General features: G+C 39.5%; 2 protein-coding genes across 5 annotated transcripts; both read left to right on the forward strand.

Annotated features, from left to right (window-relative positions):
* The first annotated feature begins 41 nt into the window (after positions 1 to 41).
* Positions 42 to 7298, forward strand: LOC116734028 (solute carrier family 23 member 1-like). The gene is made up of 12 exons (XM_032585138.1): positions 42 to 565; positions 1191 to 1337; positions 2647 to 2804; positions 3144 to 3303; positions 3754 to 3935; positions 4116 to 4236; positions 4329 to 4485; positions 4583 to 4836; positions 4906 to 5070; positions 5182 to 5290; positions 5431 to 5526; positions 6712 to 7298. Exons 1-12 carry the CDS (start codon positions 518 to 520, stop codon positions 6933 to 6935), a joined length of 1821 nt encoding a protein of 606 aa, XP_032441029.1. The 5' UTR covers positions 42 to 517; the 3' UTR covers positions 6936 to 7298.
* Positions 7299 to 10278: 2980 nt separating this feature from the next.
* gpcpd1 (glycerophosphocholine phosphodiesterase 1) lies at positions 10279 to 24240 on the forward strand. 4 transcript variants are annotated; one of them, XM_032585038.1, is made up of 20 exons: positions 10279 to 10638; positions 10943 to 11033; positions 12149 to 12239; positions 12358 to 12442; positions 13848 to 13923; positions 14624 to 14665; positions 14932 to 15055; positions 15255 to 15498; positions 15570 to 15732; positions 15820 to 15949; positions 16158 to 16212; positions 16290 to 16382; positions 16466 to 16540; positions 17719 to 17758; positions 18346 to 18404; positions 18489 to 18554; positions 18635 to 18771; positions 18943 to 19078; positions 19188 to 19348; positions 21270 to 22911. In XM_032585038.1, the coding sequence occupies exons 2-20, from the start codon at positions 10985 to 10987 to the stop codon at positions 21463 to 21465; spliced, it is 2022 nt and encodes a 673-aa protein (XP_032440929.1). In that variant the 5' UTR covers positions 10279 to 10638; positions 10943 to 10984; the 3' UTR covers positions 21466 to 22911. The 4 variants fall into 4 exon arrangements, with proteins under 4 accessions (XP_032440929.1, XP_032440927.1, XP_032440928.1 ...); XM_032585036.1 differs by lacking the exon at positions 21270 to 22911 and adding an exon at positions 23043 to 24240 and having other exon boundaries at positions 10282 to 10638; XM_032585037.1 differs by lacking the exon at positions 21270 to 22911 and adding an exon at positions 23043 to 24240 and having other exon boundaries at positions 10282 to 11033.
* The last annotated feature ends 2995 nt before the right edge of the window (positions 24241 to 27235 follow it).

Genomic DNA, 27235 nt, shown 5'->3' on the forward strand with positions numbered 1-27235 from the left:
AACAACTTTACAGCTCTCGGTGATATCAAAATCCCCCCCCCCCCCCCCCCTGTTGACTCACAAGCGTATAAACCTCATGCTGTCAAAGGTTACCAAAGGTGTTTTACGTTATCTGTTTGCAGAAAAGCAAAACAAATCCCGCAGTTTTTGAGGTTTGAAATCGATTGCTTAGATTTAACATTTATTTTCAGATGGTTCCACGTTTAAACTTGCTTTTACGTTACATACCTCGGTGTTTCATGCTGTGTTTGGAATGGGAACGCCGTCCCTCCCTGTGAATTGGTAGGAGATAAGGAAGGTGAGAGACTTGCACCGGTTTGTCCCTCAGAGATCATGTAGCTGAGGTGGATCTGTTAATGATTTTGAGAATCTGTGGTCAGTGTGTGTTTTTCCTGGGATGCGAGCACGCTAATTAACACCTGGGGAATGGTGTAGAACAGAAGGGACACTCTCTTTTCACAGAATCACTTTATTGACTACTTCCTCCAACAGTTTTTGGCTTAATGGTACGATTGCAATGGATTCAGTGAAGAAAAGCAAAGGACATGACAACCTGGCATTTGATGTGAGTACAATTACTACTTCACGTAAAACCCAAGAGGTTTTGTTCACATGTATATATGTAGTTTTTCATATATGTTTGTGAGCATATCTTTACAAAGATGAAGATTTATATTTCCATAGACGTTATATTTACCTCTTCAAGGAAACTTTAGTGATGCAAAAGCTTCAGAAATGTATTATGCTCTATGTTCAGAATCTACAAGGATTTACTGATTCAAAAAGTCTACTTTTTAAAGTTTTTTTTTTACTTTAAAAACAACTTATTCACTCCTTTAAACATATTGAAAGAGGCATCACTGAATTCTGTCGCGCATAATAACGGGAACGTACATCTGCAGGATTCGCCCGTTTTTGTCAGGTCATGGAAACGTAACGTGCTGTCGTGACAAATTTAGGGCAGATATCCGTAAACGTGTGTATATGTACGAGTCTCCAAGTAAGCTTTGACGCTTGTTTGTGTTAAAAAAAAAATAAAAAATCGGCAGTAATGTAGATTTAGTGCAGAGTCGACAGGTGAGTAATCGTTTGACTTGGTTAAAAGTAATTCCTTGTCATTTCTTAGTCTTCACAATTTATTCTGCTTGCTTGCTTTGTTTTGTTTTTGTTTTGGGGATGTTGCACTACAGTTGCAGGAGCAAATCCATGATCAGCTTGAGACAAAGGTGGATAACCCCAGCTGGAGCAACTGTGTGGCAGAGGAGGACAGAAACAAACCAACCTACTGTGTGACTGATGTCCCTCCTTGGTACCTTTGCATTTTCTTGGCTGTTCAGGTGGGGCACCGTAGACAACCAATCTCACTGTATATATATAAAACAAAATCTGATCAGTTATAACTTAAATAGGTCAAATTAATTATTTCTACAACAAACACTTGGGAACACTTACACCTCTTTGTGTAATAGTTCACAAAGAGGTGGAAAGGAATTTACCCCTAATACTTGCTAGTGTCTCCTCATCATTGATTAAGTAAATTAAATAAGTCCACTTTTAAGCTACACACTATATATTGTCTAACTAAACTGGAACATGAGTTTAGGGGGTTTTTTTTCTATCGGAATCAATTTAATTAAATCCCTAAAACGTATCAACAGTCTGATGTCCAGTGGAAGATTGATTATGAGGGTTCAGTTTCAAAGTTTAAGACATTGAGACAATTTAGGACAGCAGTAAAGGGCAGGGGATGATGACAAAGAAAACTGTTTTATGCTGCAAACCCTGAACTTGAATCGCATTAGAAAATTCTCTCTGGACAAACAGATCCCATATGGTGCTGGTTGATGCCACAACCAAATTCTTCCCACTCATGTTATAACAAAGTGTGTAAAAAAAACAAAGAAAAACCAGCGTAGTTTAGCTATTAACTCTGGTTGGCAGTTTACAAAAGCAGTTAATGAAAATTAAGGTAAATCAGCTACTAACTTTCTTCTTGTGGAGTGAACTATTTACTGGAAAATAGTCTCGTTTTCAGTCAGTGATGAGCGCCAGGTCAGTTCAGCTATTCATCAATTCAATGCAATCTGCTTGTAGATTACATACTCAGGGATTTAAAGCAAAAATGAAAACATTGAAATAGAGGCCTTCTTCACTCATGCATGCTATTCCTTTCTATACTTTTATTTTTGAGGAACAGCAATTTAGAAAATACCTGGTAACCAAAGTGGTTGGATGTGATTAGGCGACGCTCATAACAAACCGCAAGCTGATGTTTGCTGGCTTTGGCGGAACAAATTGTGAAGATAAAGACGGGAAGATCCATAATAATTACAGATTTGAATAAAGAAGAAGCATAAATGTCAACAGGCTACTTGGACAGAGGCTCAGAAAACAGCAGCAGAGTGATTTCTCATGAACTGAATGTATTTAGGCTAGGGAGGTTCGTTACTTAATTGCTAGGCGAGATGAATGCATGATGGGAAAAGGACGGAGGGCAGCAGGTGTGTCAAGCTAAAATACACTTGGAGGATAAATGAAAAACGTAGACAGTGGAAAACTAGCCTTGATATTTATTGAAAACTAACTCGATGTTTGGCTCTGTTTGCGTGTCACGTTTGTAAAAGGGCATGTTTATCTCCTCCACAGCACTACCTGACAGCATTTGGTGGGATCATTTCCATCCCCCTCATCCTCTCCGAGGGTCTGTGTCTGCAGCATGACACCCTGACCCAGGGGCTTCTGATCAACACCATATTCTTTGTTTCGGGCCTCTGCACCGTTCTGCAGGTCACCTTTGGTGTCAGGTGAGAACTCCTGGTTTGGGAGGGAAAAGGTCCAAAGTGTTCAAACATTTTGTAGTTAAATAGCAGCTCATCTGCATCTGTTTTTGTCCAGATGGCGTAAGCCTGTAAGTTTGCAATGGAATGAGTCTATGCCAAAGATAGTTAAAGGTCCATGCTAAGCAGGACAACAGTGTGCTGACCCACTTTTTGATAAACTAAATGCAAATTTTCCTAAAAAAATAAAATCCATAGATTTAAGTTCGAAATGACACATTGTTCTTTTGTGTTGTGACCTACTTGACTTTTACTGCAGGCTGCATTACTTTTCATTTGTTTTTGTTTTCTTCGTCAAACTTGGAGACTTCCTATCCTGCAGGGAGGCACGTTTGCCTTGGTGACTCCAGCCATGGCCGTGTTATCTATGCCAGAGTGGAAGTGCCCGGCTTGGACGCAGAATGCCAGTTTGGTCAACACCTCCTCCCCTGCTTTTATCGAAGAGTGGCAGGGCCGCATGAGAACAGTGAGCCAACGCCAACAATTTCATTCTCTAACTGGAAATTTATGCATTTAGAATACAGTATTTCCAAGTCTAGTCACAGATTCTCTCAGTAACATATTTTGATGCAACTGACTCCGTTGCAGGTGGATTTTATTTACTAGCAGGGGATTAAATGCATGTGCACACCACACTTTTCAGAATTGCACTGCAAAACTATTTGAAAATCATTCCTTTCCTCCACCTTCATAATGATGTGCTGCTCTGTGTCGGTCTGTCACATACAGTCTAAATGAAATATGATTACTTTTGTGGGTTTAAACTGACAAAATGTGAAAGCAAAGCAAGAAAGACGAGTACTCTTTCGTGGCACTGAATATGTTGCCGGTTCTGGGGAACTATAACAAGTCGTGGCCATTATTAAGAGTGAAACATCAGCGCTCATGCTTCTGGTTCTTGTGTTTCTGTCCACAGCTGCAGGGCTCTATCATGGTGGCCTCTGTCCTCCAGATTCTTGTTGGTTTCTCTGGCCTCATCGGGTTCCTCATGCGCTTCATTGGCCCCCTAACCATCGCCCCTACTGTGTCTCTGATAGGCCTGGCTCTGTTTGACTCGGCTGGAGTAAAAGCTGGCAGCCACTGGGGCATTTCTGCTTTGTAAGTAGCTCCTCGCAAAGGACGCCGATAAGCTCCAGTTTTAATTCAAGAGCTCGGATTTTAAAAACAGAATATGACATCTCTCTTCAAGATGTGTGTTTACTACTTAGAGCAGCATCTGCTTGTCTTGGGACTGGTTTTTAGTTCGAATGTTACTCTGTTCCTTTGTCGTACTCACAGGACGACGGGGCTGATCATTGTGTTCTCTCAGTACCTCCGTCTCATACCGATTCCCGTTCCCTCATGCTGCAAAACCAAGAAAAGGAAAACCTCAAAGTTTTACATCTTCCAAACCATGCCCGTACGATGTCTTCTGCTGTGGTTTGCGTGTCGTTTGAGGCTAAAATGTCGACATCTGAGCTCTACTCCATACTAATTTTAGATGTCAATTAGATTCTGCTGGGCATCGCCATCTCGTGGCTTGTCTGTTATCTCCTCACCATATTTGATGTCCTGCCGTCTGGTTCTGCTCACTACGGTTACCTGGCCCGCACTGATGTGAAGGGAAATGTGGTGAGCAAGGCTTCTTGGTTCACACTGCCATACCCCGGTGCGTAGGTTTACTAACAAAAAAACCCCACACAGTTTGATTGGTCGATTGATTTAAAAGACCAATTCAGTGATCAGCAGTTTGACTTGTCGTTCAGGCAGGTGGGGGGTTCCAACTGTGAACCTGGCAGCTGTGGTTGGGATCCTGGCTGGAATAATCTGCTCCATGGCAGAGTCTGTGGGCGACTACTATGCCTGCGCCAGGTTGTCAGGGGCCCCTCCTCCGCCGAAGCACGCCATCAGCAGGGGCATCGGCGTGGAAGGGATCGGCTCTTTACTGGCGGGGGCCTTCGGGACGGGCAACGGCACCACGTCTTTCAGCGAGAACGTGGCGGCTCTCGGTATCACCAGGGTAAGTGCAAAAAAAAACGCTGATTGGATGCTTTTGCAAAGTAGTTTTAAAATAATCCCCTGATGGCAGGTGGGTAGTCGGACTGTGATTCTCCTGAGTGGATTTCTCATGATTCTGATGGGAGTGGTGGGCAAAATTGGAGCCATCTTCACCACCATTCCCACTCCTGTCATCGGAGGGATGTTTCTGATCATGTTTGGTGTAATATGTGCTGCTGGGATTTCCAATTTGCAGGTGAATAGACAAGTCTGTATATACACTGTATATATATATATTGTTGCTGACAAATTTCTCCAATCGTGGCGGGTTTTTTTTCTTTTTTTGGTAATCCTTCGTTTTGGACAGTTTACAGACATGAATTCTTCTCGGAATATCTTTGTGTTTGGGTTCTCGATGTTTTCGGCACTTGCCATCCCAAACTGGATCATGAAGAATCCCGGCGTTCTAGAGACAGGTACGGTTCATGCGCTGCTGCTTTAACCTTGAATTACGATGCGGCTCGCTGTTTCTGCTTTCAGCAGGGAAACAGTGAGTGAGTTTTTCCCAAAAGCAAGCTGTTATTTCACTGTCATGTCTTCTGTGCGTATGACTCAGGTGTCAAAGAGGTGGACCAAGTTCTGCATGTATTGTTCACCACCCATATGTTTGTAGGAGGGTTCCTCGGCTGCTTCTTAGATAACACGATTCCTGGTAAGCTGAGGTGGAGAGCTGTTGCTGAGTTACAATGACTTTCTTTCTTTCTTTGATTTTCAGCACTGATACATTCAATCACAATGAGAGAGCATGCTCTAATGGAGTAGGTTGCCTCATTCCTATTGCTAAGCGTAATAATGTTTTTTTTCCCCACATATTCTCACATTACTACAAATCTCTTTGTATTTTTTAAGGGTTTTATGTAATGAATCAACACAAAGTAGCCTATTGCATAATACAGAAGTGAAACAATGAAAGATAAAAGAGATAGAAATAAGTTTTTATTACAAAAATCAAAAAATCGGAAAAGTGTGACATTCAGTGCCCATTGGCAAATATTTAGCAGCCCCAATTTTTTATTTATTTTTTTTTTTGCAGTAAGTCTATTGGGATATGACTCTATTGGTTTTATACATGGAAACTTGTTTTTTTCACCATTCCTTCCAAAATGGCTCAAAAAGGAATGGAGAGCATCAGTACATTCAAGTATTATGATCCTGACCTTTGTCTTGGTCATTCTAACACATAAATATGCCTTGATCTAACTAATTAACTATAGTTGAGGATTATTGTCCGATTGATAGGCGAACCACTTCCCTTAATTCATCTGATCATCATATCTGATCATCTTTTGAGCTTCTGCTAAAAAAAGAAAGAAAAAAAAAAACTTCCAGCGCATTATGCTCCCACCACCGTGTTTTACTTTGGGGATAACAAGAGAAGTGTTTGTTTTCCACCAAATAGATATTCTATTTGTGCAACTCCTCAATATTTACTAATTCAGTTCCTTCTGAAGGCACTTACTTGTGATGGATTTCATTTAGGGGTGTTTAGGGGCGTGCCACACATTTCAAATTTTCTTTAGCAAAAAATAAAAAGAAAGAAAGAAATTAAACCCAATTTATGACTTTTCTTCATCTTTACAACTGCATGCTGCTTTGTGTTAATGTATCACACACATTCACATAAAATACACTGAGATTTGAAGTTTGGGGTGGAATGTATATATATATATATATATATATATATATATTTTTATTTTATTTTTTTTTTCAATATTCCGATTAAGATTGCTTGACTAGAATTCATTCCCACCGCACATCGTATACTTTTAGTGCTACTGAAATCATCAACGTAAAACTGTAAGCCACTCTGCATAAACATATATTTCACCTCATTCAGGGACCAAGCGTGAACGTGGCATTCTCACCTGGAACGCAGGACATCCCGAAGACTCCAGTAACGACTTGGCGTCAGAAGAGGTTTACAGTCTCCCGTTTGGGATAACTACGTGCCTTCAAAAGCAGTCCTGGGTCCGCTACATCCCCTTTTGCCCACCGAACGAACCTGAGTCAGGGGACGGCATGCCACAGAGCGAGGGGACTGAGCAAATGACAAGAGTTTAAACTTTTTTTTAAAAAAAATTAAAAATCATGGTTTTAAAATAATTTTAAAAAACATTTTAATTTGAAATAATTCATGTGGTTTCACTTTTCATTGATCATTGATTGTTGTGTATACATATACAGTATATTACAATTATAACACCTTTGATTGATTGTAAATTGCTGTTGATGTCGTTCTGAGTAAAATCGTGAATGGTGTCCTTATTGTGTTTAAGTTAAAATGTCCAGAAACCATCACAGTGTTTATTTTTGAAGAAATGACAGCTTAATAATGTTTCTGTTCCACATGGAGCAGATGTGACAGCCTCTGTCAACACTTTAAAAAAAAAAGTGAACTACTGATTGATTAAAGTGTTAAAGTGATGCGCCATTTTTTCATTTTCCTTCAAATAAGTCATGGTGCTGAAACTGAACAGCATAACAGGGTGCTCCTCCGTTTCCCCTTGGAAAGGAAATTAAATACGGCCTGAGGATATATTTATTATCACACATCCCCATCTCCACATACAGACAGCTGCTAAAGAAACCTAAAGCAGCAGCATCAGCGCTCGAAATGTCATTGTATTTCCTCTGCAAACACAGATAACACATCATCTCCATCTCTGCTGTTTACCTTCCACACTGTCAGCTCTTTGTCTCTACTTTCATTTCCTCTGTCTAAATGAACATCATCTCCCATCTGACAGGCAGATGGGAGATGGTGTAGTGTTTGGACCAGAGGCCATGCACTTCTCCTGAGGGTGTGTTTTGACTATTGGTCAGTGGTTCACTGCCCACTCTATAATGCTATTTCTGGATCATGTGGTACCACCGGGGAACTGCAGATTTATCTGCATACAGTACCTTGCAAAAACGTTGACATCGCTTAAAGTTGTTCATATTTTATTATCTTGTTAACACAAACTTTCCTCTCTTTTTTTTCTTCTTTTTTTTATCGGGATCTCACACGATGGATAGCTATGAAATGTCACTTTACGCTACAACTACGACCAGAACATACAACGGCGCACTTTACATCTAAACATGTTCCTATTTAAAAATGGTTCTGGTACAAAAGTACCTTTTTGTATTAAAAGGTTCCGAATACAAAAACACAACATATTTCAGATTAAAAAGGAAATAAATGTCAAAAAAACAACCATTTTTTTATTACATCCATTTCACAATTTTACGGTGATGTATCATCCTAACAACATACAATGTATTTTATGGTTGTAATGTGTCCAGAAGTGACGAAATGTAAGGAGCGAGAATCATTTCGTAACGAGCTTCACATCTCAGAACATTTTACAGCATATAAAATTGTGCCTGCTGATGTTCTGGAAACAAGATTCTCAGCAGGGTTTTGCATAACACTCGGCTATTTGCATTTCAAATGAAAGAGATGAAGAAAGTGAGTCCTGCTAATCTGGGAGAGCTTTAATTTATTATATCACAAATGGTCTTTCTGCCTGAAACAGGAACTGATTTTATTTTTCTCGTTCAGCCTCCGCATTCTATTCACTCCCTTTCTGGCTTTGAAGCCCTGAGACAGACCAGTTGTGGACAGGCAAAAACAACAAATACCAGTCGTATCTGTTTGGCAAAAAAAGGCAGAGTGTTGAATCATCCGCGGGAACCACATTGCACTCTAATGAGCCACACAACTCTAATTAAACTCTGCAAACAGCAACCAGGACATGAAAGTAATCATATTCCGTCTTATTTATGATCTGTGTAAATGCTGATGTGGCAGATTTGTATTTGAAAACTCCCTATCCGCCTGGAGAAGCACTGTACTGGCCTCATAATACTTTCAAGAGCTGTCATTTTATTATTCATGCATTTTTGTTCCTGTTTTTCATTTACAGGTCACAGAAGACCAAACGTTTTGTAGCATTAATATGAAGAAAAGGTTTTAAGTAAACGTTTTCCCAGACGCATCTATCGTTGTGGAATTTAAAGCTGATATTTGGGACTCTTGTGATAGGCCTACTGCAGTTTGCAGGTGAAACTCTCCACTGTTGCAGATATTTACTCCTGTTGTCCACAAGAGGTCATAAGGGATCCTTTAAACCGCTGGTATATCAGTCCCAGTAATATTATGTCTCCAGCTTAAACATTCAAAATGCCATGAGTTGGATTCTGAATTATTGTGGGTTTTGACTTGGCCATAATAACACGTGAAAATACTTTGATCCAAGCTACTCGGTGAGCTTTGACTTTGTATTTAAGTAACTTTTCTCCCCCTGTCTCAAATGTTTTGCAGCTTCTAACAGGCTGTTTTTCCGCCATAGATAGTATTTTGTGTACAAGCCAAGACGTTCAGTTTGGGTCTCAGCTAACAAAAATAGTTTGTTTTATGTTCCTCTGCCTGGCCTGTTAGAATCTGTGAATGAAACTTCTATGACTTTCTTTCAATTGCATTACCATTAATAATTTTTGCAAGATATTGTGTTGGCAAAAAAAAACCCCAAAAAAATATATTTCAGATAATGACTGAAATTGTAAGCAAACTCAAGCTCTGGAAGAGGGATTATTTTACATTTATGCTGCAGTGTGTTGTATGGTGTGTAAACTTCGTCTAACCACTAGGGGGTGCTGCAGACCAAACCATGATTTTAATTTGTCCGTCTTGCCATCTGAAGTCCACACCTAAATACTGTTACGAATGCTATTAAAAGAGGATATATCGCGGAACGCTTTTGGGGAAAATGCAATATTTCTGGTTGGGAAAAATGCCCATCCTTTATAACAAAAAAGTATGTTTCTCTGTGTTACCACTATCCTGTTTGAGATACATACATATATTCTAACCGTTTAAATACCTCTTGGTATTTGTAACATTTTTGATAACTATTATTGTAAAGGAACTTGAATGCATCATAGGGAAACGCCGCAGATCCGGAGCAGGGCGGTATGAACCAGTTCAAGTACGCAGCGGAAGCAATATGGAAAGTGTAGATAATGCTTTCAAAGTAAAAGTAAAGTAAAAAGTTAAAGTATTTCTGTTTAGTCGAATGGATTCAAAACATTACATTCATTTTATTTTATTATATTTCTTGCTAAAATTTCGTTAGATATGAGTGTGGGGGTTAATGTTTGTTTGTTTTGTGTGTCTCTGTGTTGCCTTGTAATGGACTGGCAGCCTGTGTCCTGGGTGTACCCCTCGTTTCCCGTCAATAAGAGTTGGAGGTAGGCACCGGGATAATTTCCTTCCTCTCTAGAAAAAAAAGTCTTCAATGGGCTTTTAAATTACTTTAAAATATCTATACGCCGTCTTGATAAACACAACGTTCATGTAGTGCAGAAACACATTTGTGAACATTTGGCTAGATTTTAAGTTGAAATTCATTCACCGGAAGTTTGTTGTTCGATTCGGCTCAATTGTTGAACGTAATAGATGATGTTTATCGCAAACTCCTCGAAGAAGAAGAAGCGGTTGGTTTCGTATCTTCGCTCCAGTGCCGGGGATAAACGTGGGGGATGCAAGGTTTTCATTAGGCGTCATCATTTCCGGGGCTCAAATCTGCTCTCAGAATATCTTTATTTGTTTTCGGTTAAAGCCGTCTTGAATTGAAAGGATGATGAACTGAACGGCGATGGCAGTGGTCGAGGCAGCTGGTCCAGACCGATGCTACTCTGCTGGATAGTAGAACCGAGGTTTGCTGCGAAGTCCCTCAACAGTGCCAAGAACCGGGCCGGAGCTTTAGGAATTAAGAAGGTAATCGATACATCCGGGTTCTTTCCCCCCCTTGCAAAGCTCTCTGTAATGTATTTTTCTAACCGTTTCTATTTTCGCCTCATTTGGTATTGTGTATAACTGTACAGTTTGGATGCGAGGTGTTTGTCTGAAGCTGTCGAAGGAGCTAAGCTGTCATGAACATAATTATTAGAAGAGCTGTTGTTTTCAGCCTGCAGTAGACACGTGGCCGGCGTTGCAACATCTCTGTCCTCTCAGAGCTCAGTGGTCTTACTGGGGAAGAAAGCCGGGGTGGTTTTACTTCAACCCTCTTCTTGTCTTGCAGCCTTTTTTGCATCGCCATTGTCTGTGTTTGCCTGTTTAAACTATGGAGACCAGCCAGGTGAACTTAACTATCAGGGGAGAGACCACTCCGGGTATGTCTGAATTTACTCTGGTATTTCAAACAGGTAAAAAAAAAAACAACCTACATTTGAAAACCTGTAGGGTTTTTGTTGTTTTTAAAACTTCATAGCTCCAACACAATAGGGGACGAAGAGACTAAAATGAATAATTGAGCAAAATCAACGAAAGGATACAAGGAAGGAAGAAGCAAATATTTAAGGACAGAATCCCAGGTCGTATAGGAATATTTTGAATTTTCCTTTAGTAATCTTATTTTTGAACACTCCCTGCTCCTCAACAGATCGTCTGAATAAAACCTTTTTGTTTTCTGAGAAAATGGCAATCCTGTGGGACTGGGCGATTAACTCTTTACGTTTTTTTTTTTGTTTTTTTTTTGAAAATTTCATTTTGGGAGTGCCGTCACCACGCCTAAGGCCTATTATCTCCCTTGACAAATGTGTTTTAAAGCTTCTATTTATGTGGACTTTAAATTCAGGTCTAGTCTGTGATGTAATATTAGGGCCAGGCTAAGTCTTTTTTCTTCTTTTTTTTACATTTCTAGAATAAACTCATAATAATATCCAAGAAAAGTTATTACATTAGGAGAATGAAGTAGTAATTTTATAAGAAGTCCCAACATGAAAAATAAATTAAAATGCAGGACTTTGAAATGATTGTGCAAACAAGTGTCTATTTCGAAAAAATAGCTACACAGACTGAGCTGGTCGCGTCACCTCCTGATAACTCTTGAGCTTTTTTCTCCTTGAAACAACTTTCTTCTAGTAATTTTAAGACCTTTTATATTGCCGTAATTAAACAACAATTCTCATATCTGTGCCCTTATACTCTGTCGTATGTCTCACAGAAGGGATGACTGAAATGTAAAGACTTTTTTTAAAGATATTTTTTTGTGATTTGTAATTTCCTTTTCAGAAGAGAAAAGCGAGCAAAAAAAAAAAAAAATTAATAATTGAAATCGGATCTGGTATGAAAGAATCTGAGATTTAATTTTTAAGCCATATCGCCCGACTCTGCAGTCATGAAGAACGTTTAGTACAAAGTGAGAAAGTTACATTGAGAAAGTAATAAATATAATGGCATCCATCAGCAGTCATGACAACCTGCACGTCTTTTTGCCCATTCCTAGGTGAGGTGATTGCTGTTGTCGGCAGCTGTGAGGCTCTGGGAAACTGGAGCTACCAGAAAGCTGTGACTCTACATCCTATTGGTGACGAAAGGTATGTGAAACATTACATATGCTGCAAAACCGTCGCCTACATCTTGATTCACTTTGAAGTTAGTTAATAGTATGTGTATTGTATTTAGCTTGACTTTGTTGTCTTGATTTAATCACAGGCACACATGGGCAGTGACGATCTCTGTACCCCGGGGGGTTGTTTCCACGTATCGCTATTTTAAGGGCTTCTTCCTGGAATCAAAGGTGAGTTGGTTTTCTTTGGTGTTTTTTTTGTTGTTGTTTTTTTTGTCAAGTACATGTACGCTTTTATAGTCGTCGTCGTTGTGATGCTTTTCAAAAAATTTTGGGGAAAAAAAAGTAGCTGACGAGGTTTACATTTCTATGTAAACTCCATTATATTCAATTCGGTATGACTTCATGACATAATTTCTACTTTGGCAGACCATCAGCAGAGATAAAGGCAATATTTTATTACTACTGTGTGTCGAATTTATTGATTGATTTGCTCAAAGTCACCACTAACTCGAAATGGATTCCTCCTGACTTGGAATGAAACGATGTAAGGTGGTAGGATTGTTGTCAAATCCTTTTATATCTATCCCTGCTTCACACGTGGCAGTGTTGAGCCCCGGAAGCAGTTTAAACAGCAGAACACCGGAGCTGAGAGGCATTGCATTGTAAGATTAACCAAAAACCTCATCCTCCCTCTGTGTTTAATTCCACAGCAAGGCTTACAGAGCGAGATATATAACTTTCGATGTTTTGTTTTGCTCTGGTGGAAATGTACATGGCATGCTCTTTCAGAACAGCCAGTAAAGCAACTTTTAGTTGATGGAGCGTATCCACAAAGCCTCAGACGAGCCCTTTTTTTTTTTTTTTTTCCCTTTTGTTGATTCCTTCTTTGTGTTGGCTGTCTGTCAGTATGCAGCTATTATCTGTAGGATTTGACAGATCAGTTGTATGAAACGTAGTGTCATGCTGGGAGCTGCCCTGTGATCTAGCCATGTGGGATGTGAAGTGAAACAGCTTGTGGTCAGTTATTTGGAAGGTCCAGCCACAGGCTGACCAGCTGCTTTGCTTTAATCTGTCATGCGGAGCCTCGCCCAGCCTTTAGCGAAAGCCTCTTTTTGCATGATCTTCACTTTTGGGTGAAGAACGTGGTACTCCCCTTAGACTGGACGTAAACAAGTCGGATGCATTTGAAGATTCTTTCAGTTTCTGGTGACTTTGTCCAGCAGTACAGGAGGGTGAAGTCACTTTTTCTATACATTTATGGTTGCAGATGCATTTTCTTTTTTAAAGAACCTATAATTTTTTAACTTGTAAAACTAGTGGCTGAAAATAATATCCATATACCTGCACTATTGTTTATTAAGTACATAAAAAAAAACCATAATCTGAACAAAGATTCAATGCCTGGATTTTTTACAATTTTTTTACATTTTTTGGTATCCTTTCACTAACAAATCCACCTTTCAGATTTCAATCCGCGGTCTGCGCCTGATCCAGCTGGCGGCTCGGCGGCTATACGAGCTCTAACTGCTTTCTGACTCTCTGGTCCAAAGACGTCTTTGCGACCAGCTTGAATGGTAGTTCATGTGTATCTGACTTGAAAATCCTAACATTGTTCCCAACATTGGAATTGCAGAGTGCGGGTGGCCCATGTCAAGTGATAGTCAATTTGTGGGAGACCCATCATCAGCCTCGCACGATGAGCCCCACAGGTATAAACCAACAACAACAAAGATAAATTTGGTTTGGGTTGGCAAAGTCTGTTGTACTCAAACCTCTAATTCCCGATCCACTGTAGCTTAATCCACTCAGGAAGTTTGCAGTGTTTCCTCTAAAAAAATGCTCATTGTGATTCCCAGCTCTCTTGTTTTCTTTGTTTTTTTGTTGTTTTTTTTTACATGCTGTGTGGATGCTTTGCGAGTAAGCGCACTAATCCTCAGCCATAGAAGAAACACTGCAGAGCAGCAGAATCCATGGCCTGTTATTCCAGATCTTTTTAGTTAGCCAGCCATTATGTTGGGTTTTATGCAAACAAAGCTATTTGAACATGAGCAAGATAGGAAGAGTAGCTGCTGCCACATCCACACTCTGCTCAGTGTCTATTGAGTATCATCACTGATGTGCTTTATTTTAGTTTTTTCTGTTAGTCCTACAGCAACCTCTACCCCATGCTGACTTTAAATATAGAAGTTCTTATTAACACAAATAGATTGTTTTTTTTTTTTTTTAAGTTAGCTTTGGTGAAGTTGAGGCAACTCAAATGCAGAGCGATTGAATCTGACGTTAAGAGTTCAAAAATAAGTTGTTTCTTTTTTTTTCTGTAACTACCAAGATTGCTCTGGTTTGATGACCTCAACTGATGTGGTATTGCAAGACGCTAAAAAAAGTATTTTTTTTTTCGTTCAATTTCAGTTGCACAGCAGAACATTGACGATGGGGAATTTGGATTTCACAGTAAGTCTGCTGACTTTGATTTTTGAGTATTACAGTAAAGGGAGCTGTATACAATCAAAGGAGACACTTTTCAAGCTTGTACTACAAAACTACGTATAATCTTGCTTCAATTTTACAATTATGAACTACTTTTTGTAAGTCCAACGCAAGTACCGCCCAATGAAACTTGGGATTTTTGGTTGTTTTGTGACGAGATGAGGAAAAGCTTCGTTCACGATGGAGGAAGTCGGTGAGCTGCCTCGGTTACAGGCTGTCTCTCTGTGCAGATGGCATGAAATGCGTTGACTCAGGATGGCTGACATGCCAGACGGACATTCGACTTCGCTTGCACTATTCCAAGAGGCCTCCGGTGTCCATCACCAAGAAGAAATTCAAGAAGTCACGCTTCAGGTGATGATGCCACAGAGTTCAAATTTAACTTGAGTACATCATGAGGTGTTTCATACAACTGACCTTTTACATAAGCCTAACAGGATGTGCATGTAGTTATATTTAAAGTAAAGCAACGCTTTGTCAGGTTTTGATTTTTTTTTTTTTTTTTGTAATTCAGAGTATGACTGTATTTTGACTCTTTTAATTTTGCATGTAGGATTAAACTTACGTTAGAGGGTGTTGAAGAGGAAGAGGAGGAAGAGGAAGAACAGGAACTCAGCCCTTCCTCTTGGCACAAGATGACCACAACTCTGGAAATCAGTCTAATCACTGCCAACGACTACAAGTCACGCCACTCTCAGCCAGAGTGCGGCTACGCCCTGGAGCCCTCTCGGTGGACCGAGTACAGCATCCACACCATGGACCCGGACAACCTGGAGCTCACTTTTGAGTTTTTTGAGGTCTTTCTGCCTCCGCGAAGAGTCGTCAAAATGTGCTGTAACGCGTATAGTGATCCGGATTGTGATTACAGGAGGATCTGGGCGAGCACGTGGTCCAGGGAGACATCCATCCCGGACATGTCGGGACAGCCTGCCTCCTGTCTTCCTCGTTCTTGGAGAACGGCAATGACACAGGCGTAGTCACGCTTCCCATCATGGGCCGAAACTCCAGGCAGACGATCGGGAAAGTCAGAGGTGACGTTTCTTTGAAAGTACTTAGAATATGCCGCGTATCCTGATTTTGCCGAGTCCAGCCTTGTTGACTGCAGCTTATGCCTTCAGTGGATTACCTGGTGATCCGCCCTATCCAGAAGCTGCAGTGCGACATGAGCTCCTCGTACACAAAGCACTGGAAAAAAAGAAGCACGGTGGACGTGGGTCACCGAGGAGCTGGAAGCACACACGCTGCCAAGTGAGACCATCCGTCAATCTTTCCCGACAGCGGAAGTAGTTTTTGCATCAAAAAATATTTCAAATCCATTCAATTTGCCAATTTTAAATGCATAATTTATCGCGTGCTACAAAGTGAGGAGGAGTCTCTTTAGGATTTTCAGCAGGGTAATGTGGAAAAATCCATGAGTTCAGATGTCTTATCAGTTGCTCCTGTTCTTATTTGACAGATACCACAAAGTCCGGGAAAACACAATTGCTTCTTTCAAAAGTGCTGCCAAGCATGTAAGTCAATGAGACGAATATCTGAAGAAATCCAGCCGTTTGCAGAACATTTTGCCTCAACGTGTTTGAACGCGCAGGGTGCAGCTTTTGTGGAGTTCGACGTTCATCTCTCCAAGGATTCCATGCCAGTCGTATACCACGATCTAACATGTTGCATCTCCACCAAGAAGGTCCGTTAAACATCTTTTTTGTTTTTTTTTCCACGGTCGCGGTAGCCTGTGTGACGCTAACTGTCCTGTTTCTGACTTGGTAGAAAAATGACCAGACTCTGGAGCTCATAGAAGTCCCTGTCAAAGACCTGACATTTGATCAGCTGCAGCTATTGAAGGTAAACTTGGCTCTAGCTAGACTAGTTTGTTGAGACTGCCTGTAGTCGTTGTGCCACCATCATTCTGTTTAATGTCTGGATGATTGTTGAAGTGAATTTCTGATTGAGAAGATAAATGCACTTAAAGGAGCTGTATTTAAAAACTACCTTTTTCTTGATGAACATCTGTTGTCTAACAACTTGTAGGTTTAGAGGTTGTTCGAGGTTTTATTGTGATTTTAGCTCTTCCTGTGTTTGGGTAGTCGACCCAGACTGACCCTGTTCTTTAAACAATATTTGCTCAGCCTGCTGGAAGGTCACCAGACTGGGTCTGACAGAAAATCTATAGCACCCAGACGCCTTCATACAATCCTTTTGAATTCAGTTTTAGTGATTTTTCTTCAAGTAATGAAGCAGGATTCCTTGACCATCGACTCAACAATTATTGTCATGTTAAGATATGGTTTAGGTATTTTAAGTTGTGCTGCTTTGTGCACTGGAATTTTTTTCTTTTTTTATATGTGTGTGTGTGTTTATCAGCTGATTTAATCATTGGTCTTATGATGATCAGGAAATGGTCAGTAGGAAGTGGTTAGGACTATTACAGTAATGTTCGATTAACAATTCTCTGTAGGTCGGCAACTAACAGTTGTTTTAGTAATCGATTTATTTGATCAATTATTCTGATGATTAGTCAGATTTAAAACAATATTGCTACATTCTGTACATTTTTCATTTAACCACTTGAGCCTTTTTTATACAGTATTAGAAATACTTTATAAGATGCAAATAAACAAAGAAACCTAATTTTTAAAATAAGAGAATAAGCATTTTATTACCTAAAATCCAACAACATATTCCTGTAGAGTAACCTTGATAATTTGTTGCAAAGATGCATTTGCAGCTTAAAAAAAAAAACTCTTCTAACATCAGCAGGTGAAAACCTCAGCCCTTTCTGCTTGACTTAACATCAACACAGCTAAGGACTGATCTAATGACTTTTTTTTTTTGGATTAAACGATCAATGGTTGATTAGAAAAAGGTGCTACATTTGAACCAGGTGGGTTATTTGATGAGTTCTGGGCAGATCAGATGACAATATCGACAGTGGAAACGGCCTCGTGGATCATTGATGACCTGAGTAATATGTTGCTTCTTTCTGTAACAGTAAAACATGAATATATTTGTTTCTTGCCCAGCTGGCCCATGTCGCTGCAATGACAGGAAGTGATCACAAAGGTAAGCAGTTCCTTACCACTTTTTTTTTTTTTTTGTAACCAGAAAAGATTTGGTTAGTTTATCAACATAATGCTGTTTACATAATAGTTGGGCTGGTAGCCCTGTGTCATAGGAGGTGATTTTACTGTGCAGAGGTCAACATACGGCAACCTGAGATCTATATTAAATCTTAAATGCACCTGTGTTTGAAGACTGAATATATACATATTTTTCACACGTTTATGGTAATCTGTTTTAGAGTAGTCTTTAATGCTACTTTCAGGATTACAGCAAAATCCATGGGCTTAAATCTGGATAAAAGATTTAGAGGAAAAATTATCAAATCTATTTCAACACCGCAATACTGACCCCATCACAAACGTCTGGAGCTTTTAGCGTGGGAAAACATTTGATTGTGCATACCTCACAAAAACGTGGTGGGAAAAAAATCCCCCTTTGTAGTGACCCAAATTCACTTCTGGTCAAAGGCTGCTTTGTTTAAGTGGCCTTGCATCACATGAAGGTGGAACGGCCGATATTGTGAAATCGGATCGGCAGATAATTTGGACGACGTGTGAACGTTTCCCCCGTTCTGTTTGTTTCTTAAGATCTCCTGGAGGATGAGGATGAAGTCGATGAACATCAGCCGTTCCCCTCACTATCACAGGTAAGGAATGTTGTAATGATCACTTTGACTTAAAGGCAGCCCGCAGCTGAAAGTAATCACCTTTCTCCGTGCGCTTCTCCAAAGATTTTCCAAGCTGTTCCGGAAAGTGTTGGTTTTAACATTGAACTGAAATGGATCAGCCAAATGAAAGTACGTCTTTTGAACCAGACTTTGAAACAAAGTGTAATCGTTGACGTACTCTGACGTATCTCATTGCTCTGTTCTCACAGGACGGAACGTGGGACGGGAACTTGTCGTCGTATTTCAACATGAATACCTTCCTGGACATTATTCTTACCTGTGTTCTGCAGAAGGCTGGGAAAAGGCGGATCATCTTCTCGTGTTTCGACCCAGATATCTGCACAATGTAAGTACGCAGCGTCGCCATTCGTGTTTACAGTTGAAATATTGCGTCTCGTAAGGATCACTGTAAAAGCAGAGGCACTTAAAGTATATCTTTGGGGTTTTTTTTCCCTTCAGTGGCACCTCTGAAGGACCGATTTAAAATGCTAAACTGTCCGTGTAATCTGGTTTACAGGGTGCGACTCAAGCAGAACAAGTACCCCATCCTTTTCCTGACTCAGGGCATTTCAGAAAAGTATCCCGAGCTGATGGACGTGCGCTGTCAAACGACGCAGATCGCCATCAGCTTCGCTCAAAGCGAGAACATTCTGGTGAGGGGTTTTATTCTCTGGAGGTTGTACATTCAATAATATGCTGAAGGGGAAATGCAATCTTCTTATTTGGTGATTGCATTTGGACTTTGATGTTTTGCCCTGGCAGGGAATCAGCGCTCACACCGAGGAGCTGCTGAAGCACCTTAAGTACATCGGCGAGGCCCGGTCCAAAGGCCTGGTGGTGTTCAGCTGGGGAGACGACAACAACGAGCATGAAAACAGAAGGAAGCTGAGAGAGCAGGGAATCGACGGGCTCATTTATGACAGGTGAGGTTAAAGTTTAACACGCAGCGTCATTTTACATGCTGCAGGCTGTAAACACAGAATGCTACAGATCAGATGTTAAAGCTAATCTTATATAGTGAGCTTCTCATAGTTACTACAACTTAATTGGAACACTATCTGTCAATTATTTAGGATTCTTGCTTCCCTTTAGCTGCTGTGTCTAAAAACTGAGGTACACTGGAGTTTATTTAAAATGGCCACGTCAAATCTTTATGCCATGCACTCTTAAACGGCATCTAGAGGATAAGTTAATACTCTCTGTTTAATAGTGCATGAGTTGTTTTCCCCAAGTCTGTCACATCTGACGATAGCAGATGTTTTTGTTTTGCTTTGTTTTTTTTGTTAAAAGTCCCAATAGCGCTGAGCTAATTCAGCACAGTTGCCTTTCTGTGCTGATACAAAAAAAAAAAAGTTTTTTTTGACACGTCAAACAGCCACTTGACACGTACATTGTGTCTACTGGTTGTTATGGAGACAAAGTTTACCCCAAGATGATGCTTCTGCAGTTTTCATTCCTTTATTACCAATTAGAAGTTCTTAGAAAATTATAAATGATAAAAATAATCTTCAGTTACATTTATTGTTGGGATTTTTTTTTTTTTAAGGTGTACCAAAGTTTGTGCCACCAGTGATTTTTTTTTCCTTAAAAATAATTATTTATGAACACGGACTTTCCTCCCGCCCCACTGAATACTCAACAGAATATGGGGAAAATAAATGTCTCTGTCTATTAATCTGTGATTATTTGGTTTCTTATATTAAAGATAACCAGTTTCAGTTATATTTGTTAAACTCAGTCATTATCCTGTGACGCTCCATTATAAAATAATCCCTTTACTACATGTTGATGATTAGCAAAGATCACAGTTTGTTTATTGTTTTTATGAAGATAAGATTCAGATGGTGAGCCACTGCTGTGTTGGCGTGAGTTGTTGAGATCACCGTCTCCACCCAGGAACGATGAGTTCAAGAAAGAACTCCACACGGCTCCAACTCTGCCAGATTGCGAAGTTATTTTATGTAGCACGACAGCACAGGAAAAATTATATGCATAGTTTGTCAGACCAGCCATGAACGCTTTTCCAGTAGGTATTCCTTGATATAAGCTGTTATTTGAACATTTATACTTTATTTCCAACGGTAAACACCTTACAAATGTATGCACTTTTCCAAAATCAACTAATGAACCTTTTCCCATTTAGTTGGTAGTCATAGATTTTTCTTTACATAATTAGATTTTACTGTTATACTAATAGATTACTCTCATATTCAAAAAGCCACTTTATATGCTATGGGCTGCTCCCAATGTTTCAAATTTCCCGTTTAAAAAAAAATCCAGAATCACTTGACCAGCAAAGCGTCCTGTGCCACATTTATTTCTTTTAAATGTAGGTTAAGAAAAATCCTGTTGCTAAGCAGCCAAAATCCAAGTGGCTGCTCCCATTCATCCTGGTTTATGCAAGCAGGGTTGTTCATTAGCTTCTTTTTCAGGGATTACATAATTATGTAATCCATTGGCAGTGTTTTGGATCATTTGGCACCTGTTTGTCTCTTTGAGTGAAAGACTTGATTGTTTATTGAGCAGTTATAGCGTGAAGTGAACGAACACGATGTGCCAGGACTGTTATGTAAAGTATCTGAGTTGAACAGATTCCTCTGCCTCTGGGGAGAACTGCATCATCAGCAGAGCCCGCTCGCTAGACAGTTTTACTTCTCTGTATCTCTCGTGCTGTGACATTTGCTCTATATTTATGTCTGCACTTTGGCCCAGACGTTTGCAGACCTCTGCAAAAAAAAAAACAGAGGGAATTGTAGGAACCGACACGTTTTTATGTGTTACAGCAAAAAAAAAAAAACACGTCTCTTACGTCGTTGTGATAACTGTGCCTCTTTTTTTTTACAGAATTTGTGAAAGCTTGCTGCCATATTTTGACTCAAGTTCTCCAGATTCCTGTAATGTCTCTCTGGTTCCTCTGTTTTTGTTTTCTTTTAATTTACTCACGTTGTCCCGCTCCGCTTCTCTTCGGTCGCCCGTCCTACATGCTACCCGAGTGAATCCTGCTCACCGAATGTTGCCGCAGCACAGCAGTGTTTCTTGACAATGATACATGAGGCGGTTGACTTATCATATTTCTTAAGGCCTTTGAAGATTATATATCTGAAAAACTCTTCTTCACAGTCTGAAAAACAACACAACACAAGTGTTGTCTTTGATTGGTCAGCTGCCATGGTTATCATTTTGAGCTTTTTTGTTTCTTTTTTTTTTTAATAATCACAAGGACCCTTCCTGTTACTGTCACATCTGCTTGAGAATGCTTTTAAGTTCCCCCGTTTTTATTCTCGCTGCCGTTTTGTCATGATTTTTCAGTTTGGATTTGTATCTAAAAGTGGCACAGAGAGCGAATGGCTTTTTATTTGCATGAGACTAAAGATTCTGAATGACGGAGTGCTGCTTGTAATCGGATTTGCAGAAAGCAGACTTGCACAAGCGTTGGTGCGGCAAACTATGTGTGCCAACTTGCAACTGGTCAAGCTGGCTTGATCCAAAAGCATTTATTCCTCGCATGAAATGCGCTCCGACACCTCTGGAAAGTCGATTTGATGTCGGAGCGTATGGTTTATGTTGGCGAAAATGTTTCAAAGCAGTTGGGTGATCTGCCTGTACTCGTTTCAAAAAAGGTTTGAGTTCTGGAAATTAGGCATCAGCCGGTTACGGGTTTGAAGTTAAACCAATGCTGGACTCAAACAGTGGAGTGGAGCACCGCTGGTGTAGATTAATGCAGTGCCAACTACATCTTAAATCACTGAATCTTATGCTTATGCATTACTTTGGCTTAAATCTGTAACAAAACCAAATTGACAAATGTTGGAGTTGTGATGAATTGATTAGATCATTCTGAGCTGTTCCTTATTTTCAAATATTTGTGTTAATTCCAGGAAATTGCTGTACTTTTGTGCAAGATTGTTATACCATGACAACCTCATACCGGCCCATGCCCTACTTTGAACTAAGTGGTGATTTCACTGGAATCTCTGGACTGTCTGCTCTTGTTTGTTGAGCTTTTTCACTCTTTAATGCAGCAATAACCATCTATAATAGGCGTGCCTTAACTTGCAGGGTTTTTGTTTTTTTTTCCTTGTTAGTCAAACGTTGATTGCCTCAGATGCATCTGCAGGACTTTATCTGCTTAATTGCAGGTTGTAAAAAAGTTAATCAACCAAAAAAAACACAGACGTAAGATTGCACTTAGCCCAAAGCAAACCTACTAATCCCGGAATGCTATTAAAGGTTGTCATTCGAGCTTCATTCCTGCAGGCAGAACAGCAACCAGTGCAATCATTCACCCGTTTTAACTCGACTCTGCATGAGAAATGATGGGGGATTTACAATCAGTTTTTACAGAAAATATAAGACGATGGTCAAACTGGCCAGCTTGCCTTTTTATATAGTTATTAAATCTGCCTAGCAACAGTGTAGATTCACGAGTTGCAAATTTCACCACTACTTAGATGAATTTATGTAAAACAACAGTATTGTGTTTTCCTAATCATCTAAAGCGAAACTATTTTATGTAGCACAACATATTCATGAGGATTTTCTTAGGCTCTGGATGTCGGGAATGATTGGGAATAGATCCTAACTCCGCAATTGTTTCCTTTTCTTCCCCCTTTCCAGCATCTGTGATGCTCAAGGAGAGCAGCCAAACATCTTCCAGGTAGAAGAGCAGCACTCCCTGCAAGAGGTCATTACAGAGGAGACCCTAAAGAGCTCTGCCTGTTCCTGTTACTCCATTCCCTGCTCCGCCGTGCCGTGCGTCGCCCCCGAGATCCACCACGGAAGTGTGGAGTCCGATTCCGGGCTCAGCTCCTCATAGAAACCCAACCACATTGTTTTTGCACATGTCCGTTGAGAAATGACCAAAATGTGATTGGTTGATAAAAATGAACCTTGGCGTTTGCTCAAAAAAAAAACAAAAAAAAAAACGCATCACAATTGTTGGCCAGATTCATTCTTCTGTTTTTACGGCCCTGGAGATAAACGGAGCCACATTTGGAAATTTAGCCAAAAAAAACGTCAACAGTCCTTGCAGGTGTACAAGTTTGTGGTGGATCGAAGTGAAATATGATGCAGATGAGACTTTACATGCTGAAAGATTTTCTTTTTTGCTATTTACGGGCACGGAGCCGTCATCGTTTGAGCAGTAGAATAAAAAAATGTGACGATGTGTTTTTAGAAATCAGTGGAGTGACGGGTCGCGTTAGCATTCTGCAAACAGTGCTGGTTGCCAATATTTAATACCCATTTTTTTACCTCTAGTGGAGCAACTTGATGCACTTTAAAAAACCACCGTAGGAATAATTAAATTCCTCTTAATAAAGTGTGATTGAAATCACTTGTTCCACCTTTTTCAATGGCTTTAAGCTTTTGTTGACTTTAGTTATTATCGGCTATTATTCTGCAATTGCACATTGTATATGCTGTATGATTTCGCTACACATTTACTTGAGGTAAGCAGATGAATGTTTTGCAACAGTGCACATGTAAACCACAGCCTTACGGGGGATTTTTTGGCATGAGCAATCTGTCTCTTTGTCATTTCAAATAGACTTGTGTAAAAAAAAAAAGTTTGGATCGTCATTCCCACTTCCTGGTGAATCTGTTTCACTTCTGCACCGATATTCTCTGCTTGGGCTTACACAACTTTGTAATATGTTTTGTACAGTGCCCGTCTTATCCACCTCATCTCTGCTCTGCAGTGTGAAGACTGCCAAATGCTTTCCTTGAATGTATATGTACTTGTATATGGATGAATAACTGAGCCATGTGTACAATACTAACACATGGAATGTAAATAAACTCGCACATTTCCTCATTTCTGGTCTCCCTGCTGATTCAGCCCAACTTGTCCTCGCGCTAGACGTGCGAATTGCAAACGCAAAGCTAGAGCCAGCATGTTTGCTTTGTGCATGTACAGTTTTTAAAGTGGATTAATTTAAGCAATATATGTCTGCAGGTGTTTTTGCAAGACTTTCAGTCGCTCTTTTTACAATTTCTTTACACTGAAAATGTAATCCCTTCAGGCATCGGGTGCTGTAAAACCAGACTTGGACTGCATAATTCATTGTGCAATCAAAAACTGAATGTTGAATGCACTTAACCACATACCAGACACTGCTGACACTACACTTTCTACAAAACTCCAATAACAATGAGACATAACTTGAGTTACATTTCTATTCTGTGTTGCACCTTTCAATATTTTCAGGTTCTTTAAAGATTTCAGAGATGCTGCATAAGGAGCTACCCAAGTCCAAAATATTCTCTAATGTAATTTTTTTTTTTTCACAAATCCCCATCTTCAGCCAAGATCTTGATTAAAAACCCATTTCCCTCTTGAAAATGAGATCTAGATCTCAATGGGCTTTTACCTGGTTAAATAAAGGAAATAAAAAAAATTGAACTACCCACTTGGCCAGCATCAACCTATTTTCCTTTTCAGATCTCTTTATTCTTGAATCCTTAATCATTTCCATCATTGTCTCATCCTGTTCTTTCATGTTTGAGTTCTATCTCTTCTTATTGATCATTCTGTCCTTTGCCTGTGTTCTTAATTTTTTACTTTCTTAATTCCTTCTTTTCCATTTATTCTCTTCCTTGCTTTCTGTTAATCTTCCCTGTTTTACTTGTTTCCAGTTTCTGTTTTTTTTTTCTTCTGTTTTCTAAACCCTTCCCACAGTAGAAATATCTGGCATTAACCCAAAGCGATATTTACTATTTTCCATTTCAAAATGTATGTGAAGGATTGGGAACTCTGGAAAGTTTGGATCAATATTAGATTTCTAACTTTAAAAAAAAAATCTGCAGGAGCCATGTAAACAGCTATCTATTTGAATGCAAATAATTACATATTTTTTTACTGGGACAGATCAACTTACTTAGTTCTTACCTTGTAAGTAACAAAAACTGACATTTTACACGAATTATTCATGCTTGATTGCACGTATTTTGATATAATTGGTAAACATTATATATAACTGGTCAAACATTCACCATCCTCCTGTCACCTTCAGGCTCTGTAATCTTAGGATCCTGGTCACAAAATCCAATACCGAGTGTGGGCATCGGTAGATAACTGCATAACTGTCGTGAGTGTGAATGCTCGACACTTGAAATTCAATAGTCTCACAAATATTGCATCCACATAATCCATTGCACACATATTGGTATTTCACCTTGCAACTCTAATGTGAGTACAACGTTACGAGTGCTAACAGTGACACATGGACCGCAGTTTGAGAACCCTGGGGTTTAAACCTCCCCCACAGTAATGCATATATCTAAATGACAGAGTTTATGGTTAGGCAAATTCTCTGTAATGAGGTCACATCTACCAGCTTTGCTGTTTTATCAAGCATGTGAAGAACATAGTCACCACGTATCTCCAGTTTGCAGAGAGAAATGAACTTTCAAATGCAACTAAACATATCACAGTGCATGCTAAGAAAGTGGCACAAAATGTGAGTACTAGTGCCATTAACTAATTGAAACAGCTTGGTTGCTTTCATTTCCTGAAGTCTTTAAGCCATGCGAAACCACTATCTCCTGTGACAATTGTGTCAATGTTTGTGTTGCCAGGTACTGAAAAATCTGAAATGGCATCAGACTTTGTTCACCTGAATGCACTATTTTAATTAGTCATAACATCCCCTGGAGCACTAACCACTTACACTTTACTAGCGATGTGCAGTAAAAAATGTAATGATTAACTCTTGTACACATGGTAGACGGGCCATTTCAAAGTCATGAACTAAATGTCATATTGATATTGGGATGCGTAGAGTGGGAATGCCAGCCGTTTTATTGCAGACGTTCGCAATTTCATAGTCCTACTTACAATATAAAAGAGCAAACAGAAAAAATATGCACTGGTACATGGAGGCCAGAGTAAAAGGTTTCCAATAATGTGTAACTGAGGAGCAAAATAAGCCAAATTTATGCTGAAAATGTCTGTAGTAAACAGATTTCACATGGCAATTTAGGCTTGCTGCAGGCAGTTACATCAATACGGCTGAAAAGATAATGGTGATTACAAATGATAGGACTGGGGAATTCTTTGCTCCAAACTTTACTGACATATTTAAACAGATAATACTCATTGGCACTATAATTGCAGTTAATTTCTCTTGATAGAAATCAAAATGTGATTAAACAAAACACAAACTTAAAAAAATGTTTTAACTTTGTTGGGATGTCAACATTGTATTATTTTACATTAATAATAATAATCATGGTAATGTGTTAATAGATTATTATTATTATTATTATTATTATTATTAGTAGTAGTAGTAGTAGTAGTAGTAGTAGTCAAAGTAGTTTGTAACATGAGAACAGTGAAGATGATGAAGATGATTGATCAAAATCCAAATCCTTAAAATTCGGACATTCTTATGCCACTAGTTTAAACACGGGCAATTATGGTGGCTATTAAAATTGATAACAGTTAAATGTGTCTAAATACCCGAAAGCTGTTGAGATTCACTACGTTAGAAACAAAAGTCTCTAATGGTGTTTTAGCGCCCTCTGCTGACAAATAAACCACTTGCAAAACTGCCAGCTGTGCCTCTTTTTTTTTAAAGTCCAGATATCCATAAATGTTGTATTTATTTGTGGAGAAATTCAAAACACACCATTAATATATACGCCTAAATATTATTCATACTACTGTAAGAAATGTCTATATTAGGAACTGCGCCGACGTGCTACGTAACACGGGGCGTGATAAAAATCCAGATTCTTTTCCACTGGGAGTCGTAGTTTCTGTCACAATGGCCACAAAGGATTGTTGGTTTGTCGAGAACTCAAGCTCC

The sequence above is a fragment of the Xiphophorus hellerii genome, chromosome 15 (genome assembly GCF_003331165.1).
Source record: "Xiphophorus hellerii strain 12219 chromosome 15, Xiphophorus_hellerii-4.1, whole genome shotgun sequence".
Classification (NCBI taxonomy): Eukaryota; Metazoa; Chordata; class Actinopteri; order Cyprinodontiformes; family Poeciliidae; genus Xiphophorus; species Xiphophorus hellerii.

Excerpts from the sequence above, each read along its gene's own strand:
- LOC116734028 (XM_032585138.1), top strand. The coding sequence starts at position 518 with ATGGATTCAGTGAAGAAAAGCAAAGGACATGACAACCTGGCATTTGAT. Across the intron at positions 566-1,190 it reads ATGACAACCTGGCATTTGAT|TTGCAGGAGCAAATCCATGA; the intron begins GTGAGTACAATT and ends GTTGCACTACAG. Across the intron at positions 5,291-5,430 it reads TCCCGGCGTTCTAGAGACAG|GTGTCAAAGAGGTGGACCAA; the intron begins GTACGGTTCATG and ends CGTATGACTCAG.
- gpcpd1 (XM_032585037.1), top strand. The coding sequence starts at position 10,985 with ATGGAGACCAGCCAGGTGAACTTAACTATCAGGGGAGAGACCACTCCG. Across the intron at positions 14,666-14,931 it reads TGGGGAATTTGGATTTCACA|ATGGCATGAAATGCGTTGAC; the intron begins GTAAGTCTGCTG and ends CTCTCTGTGCAG. Across the intron at positions 15,499-15,569 it reads TCACTTTTGAGTTTTTTGAG|GAGGATCTGGGCGAGCACGT; the intron begins GTCTTTCTGCCT and ends TTGTGATTACAG.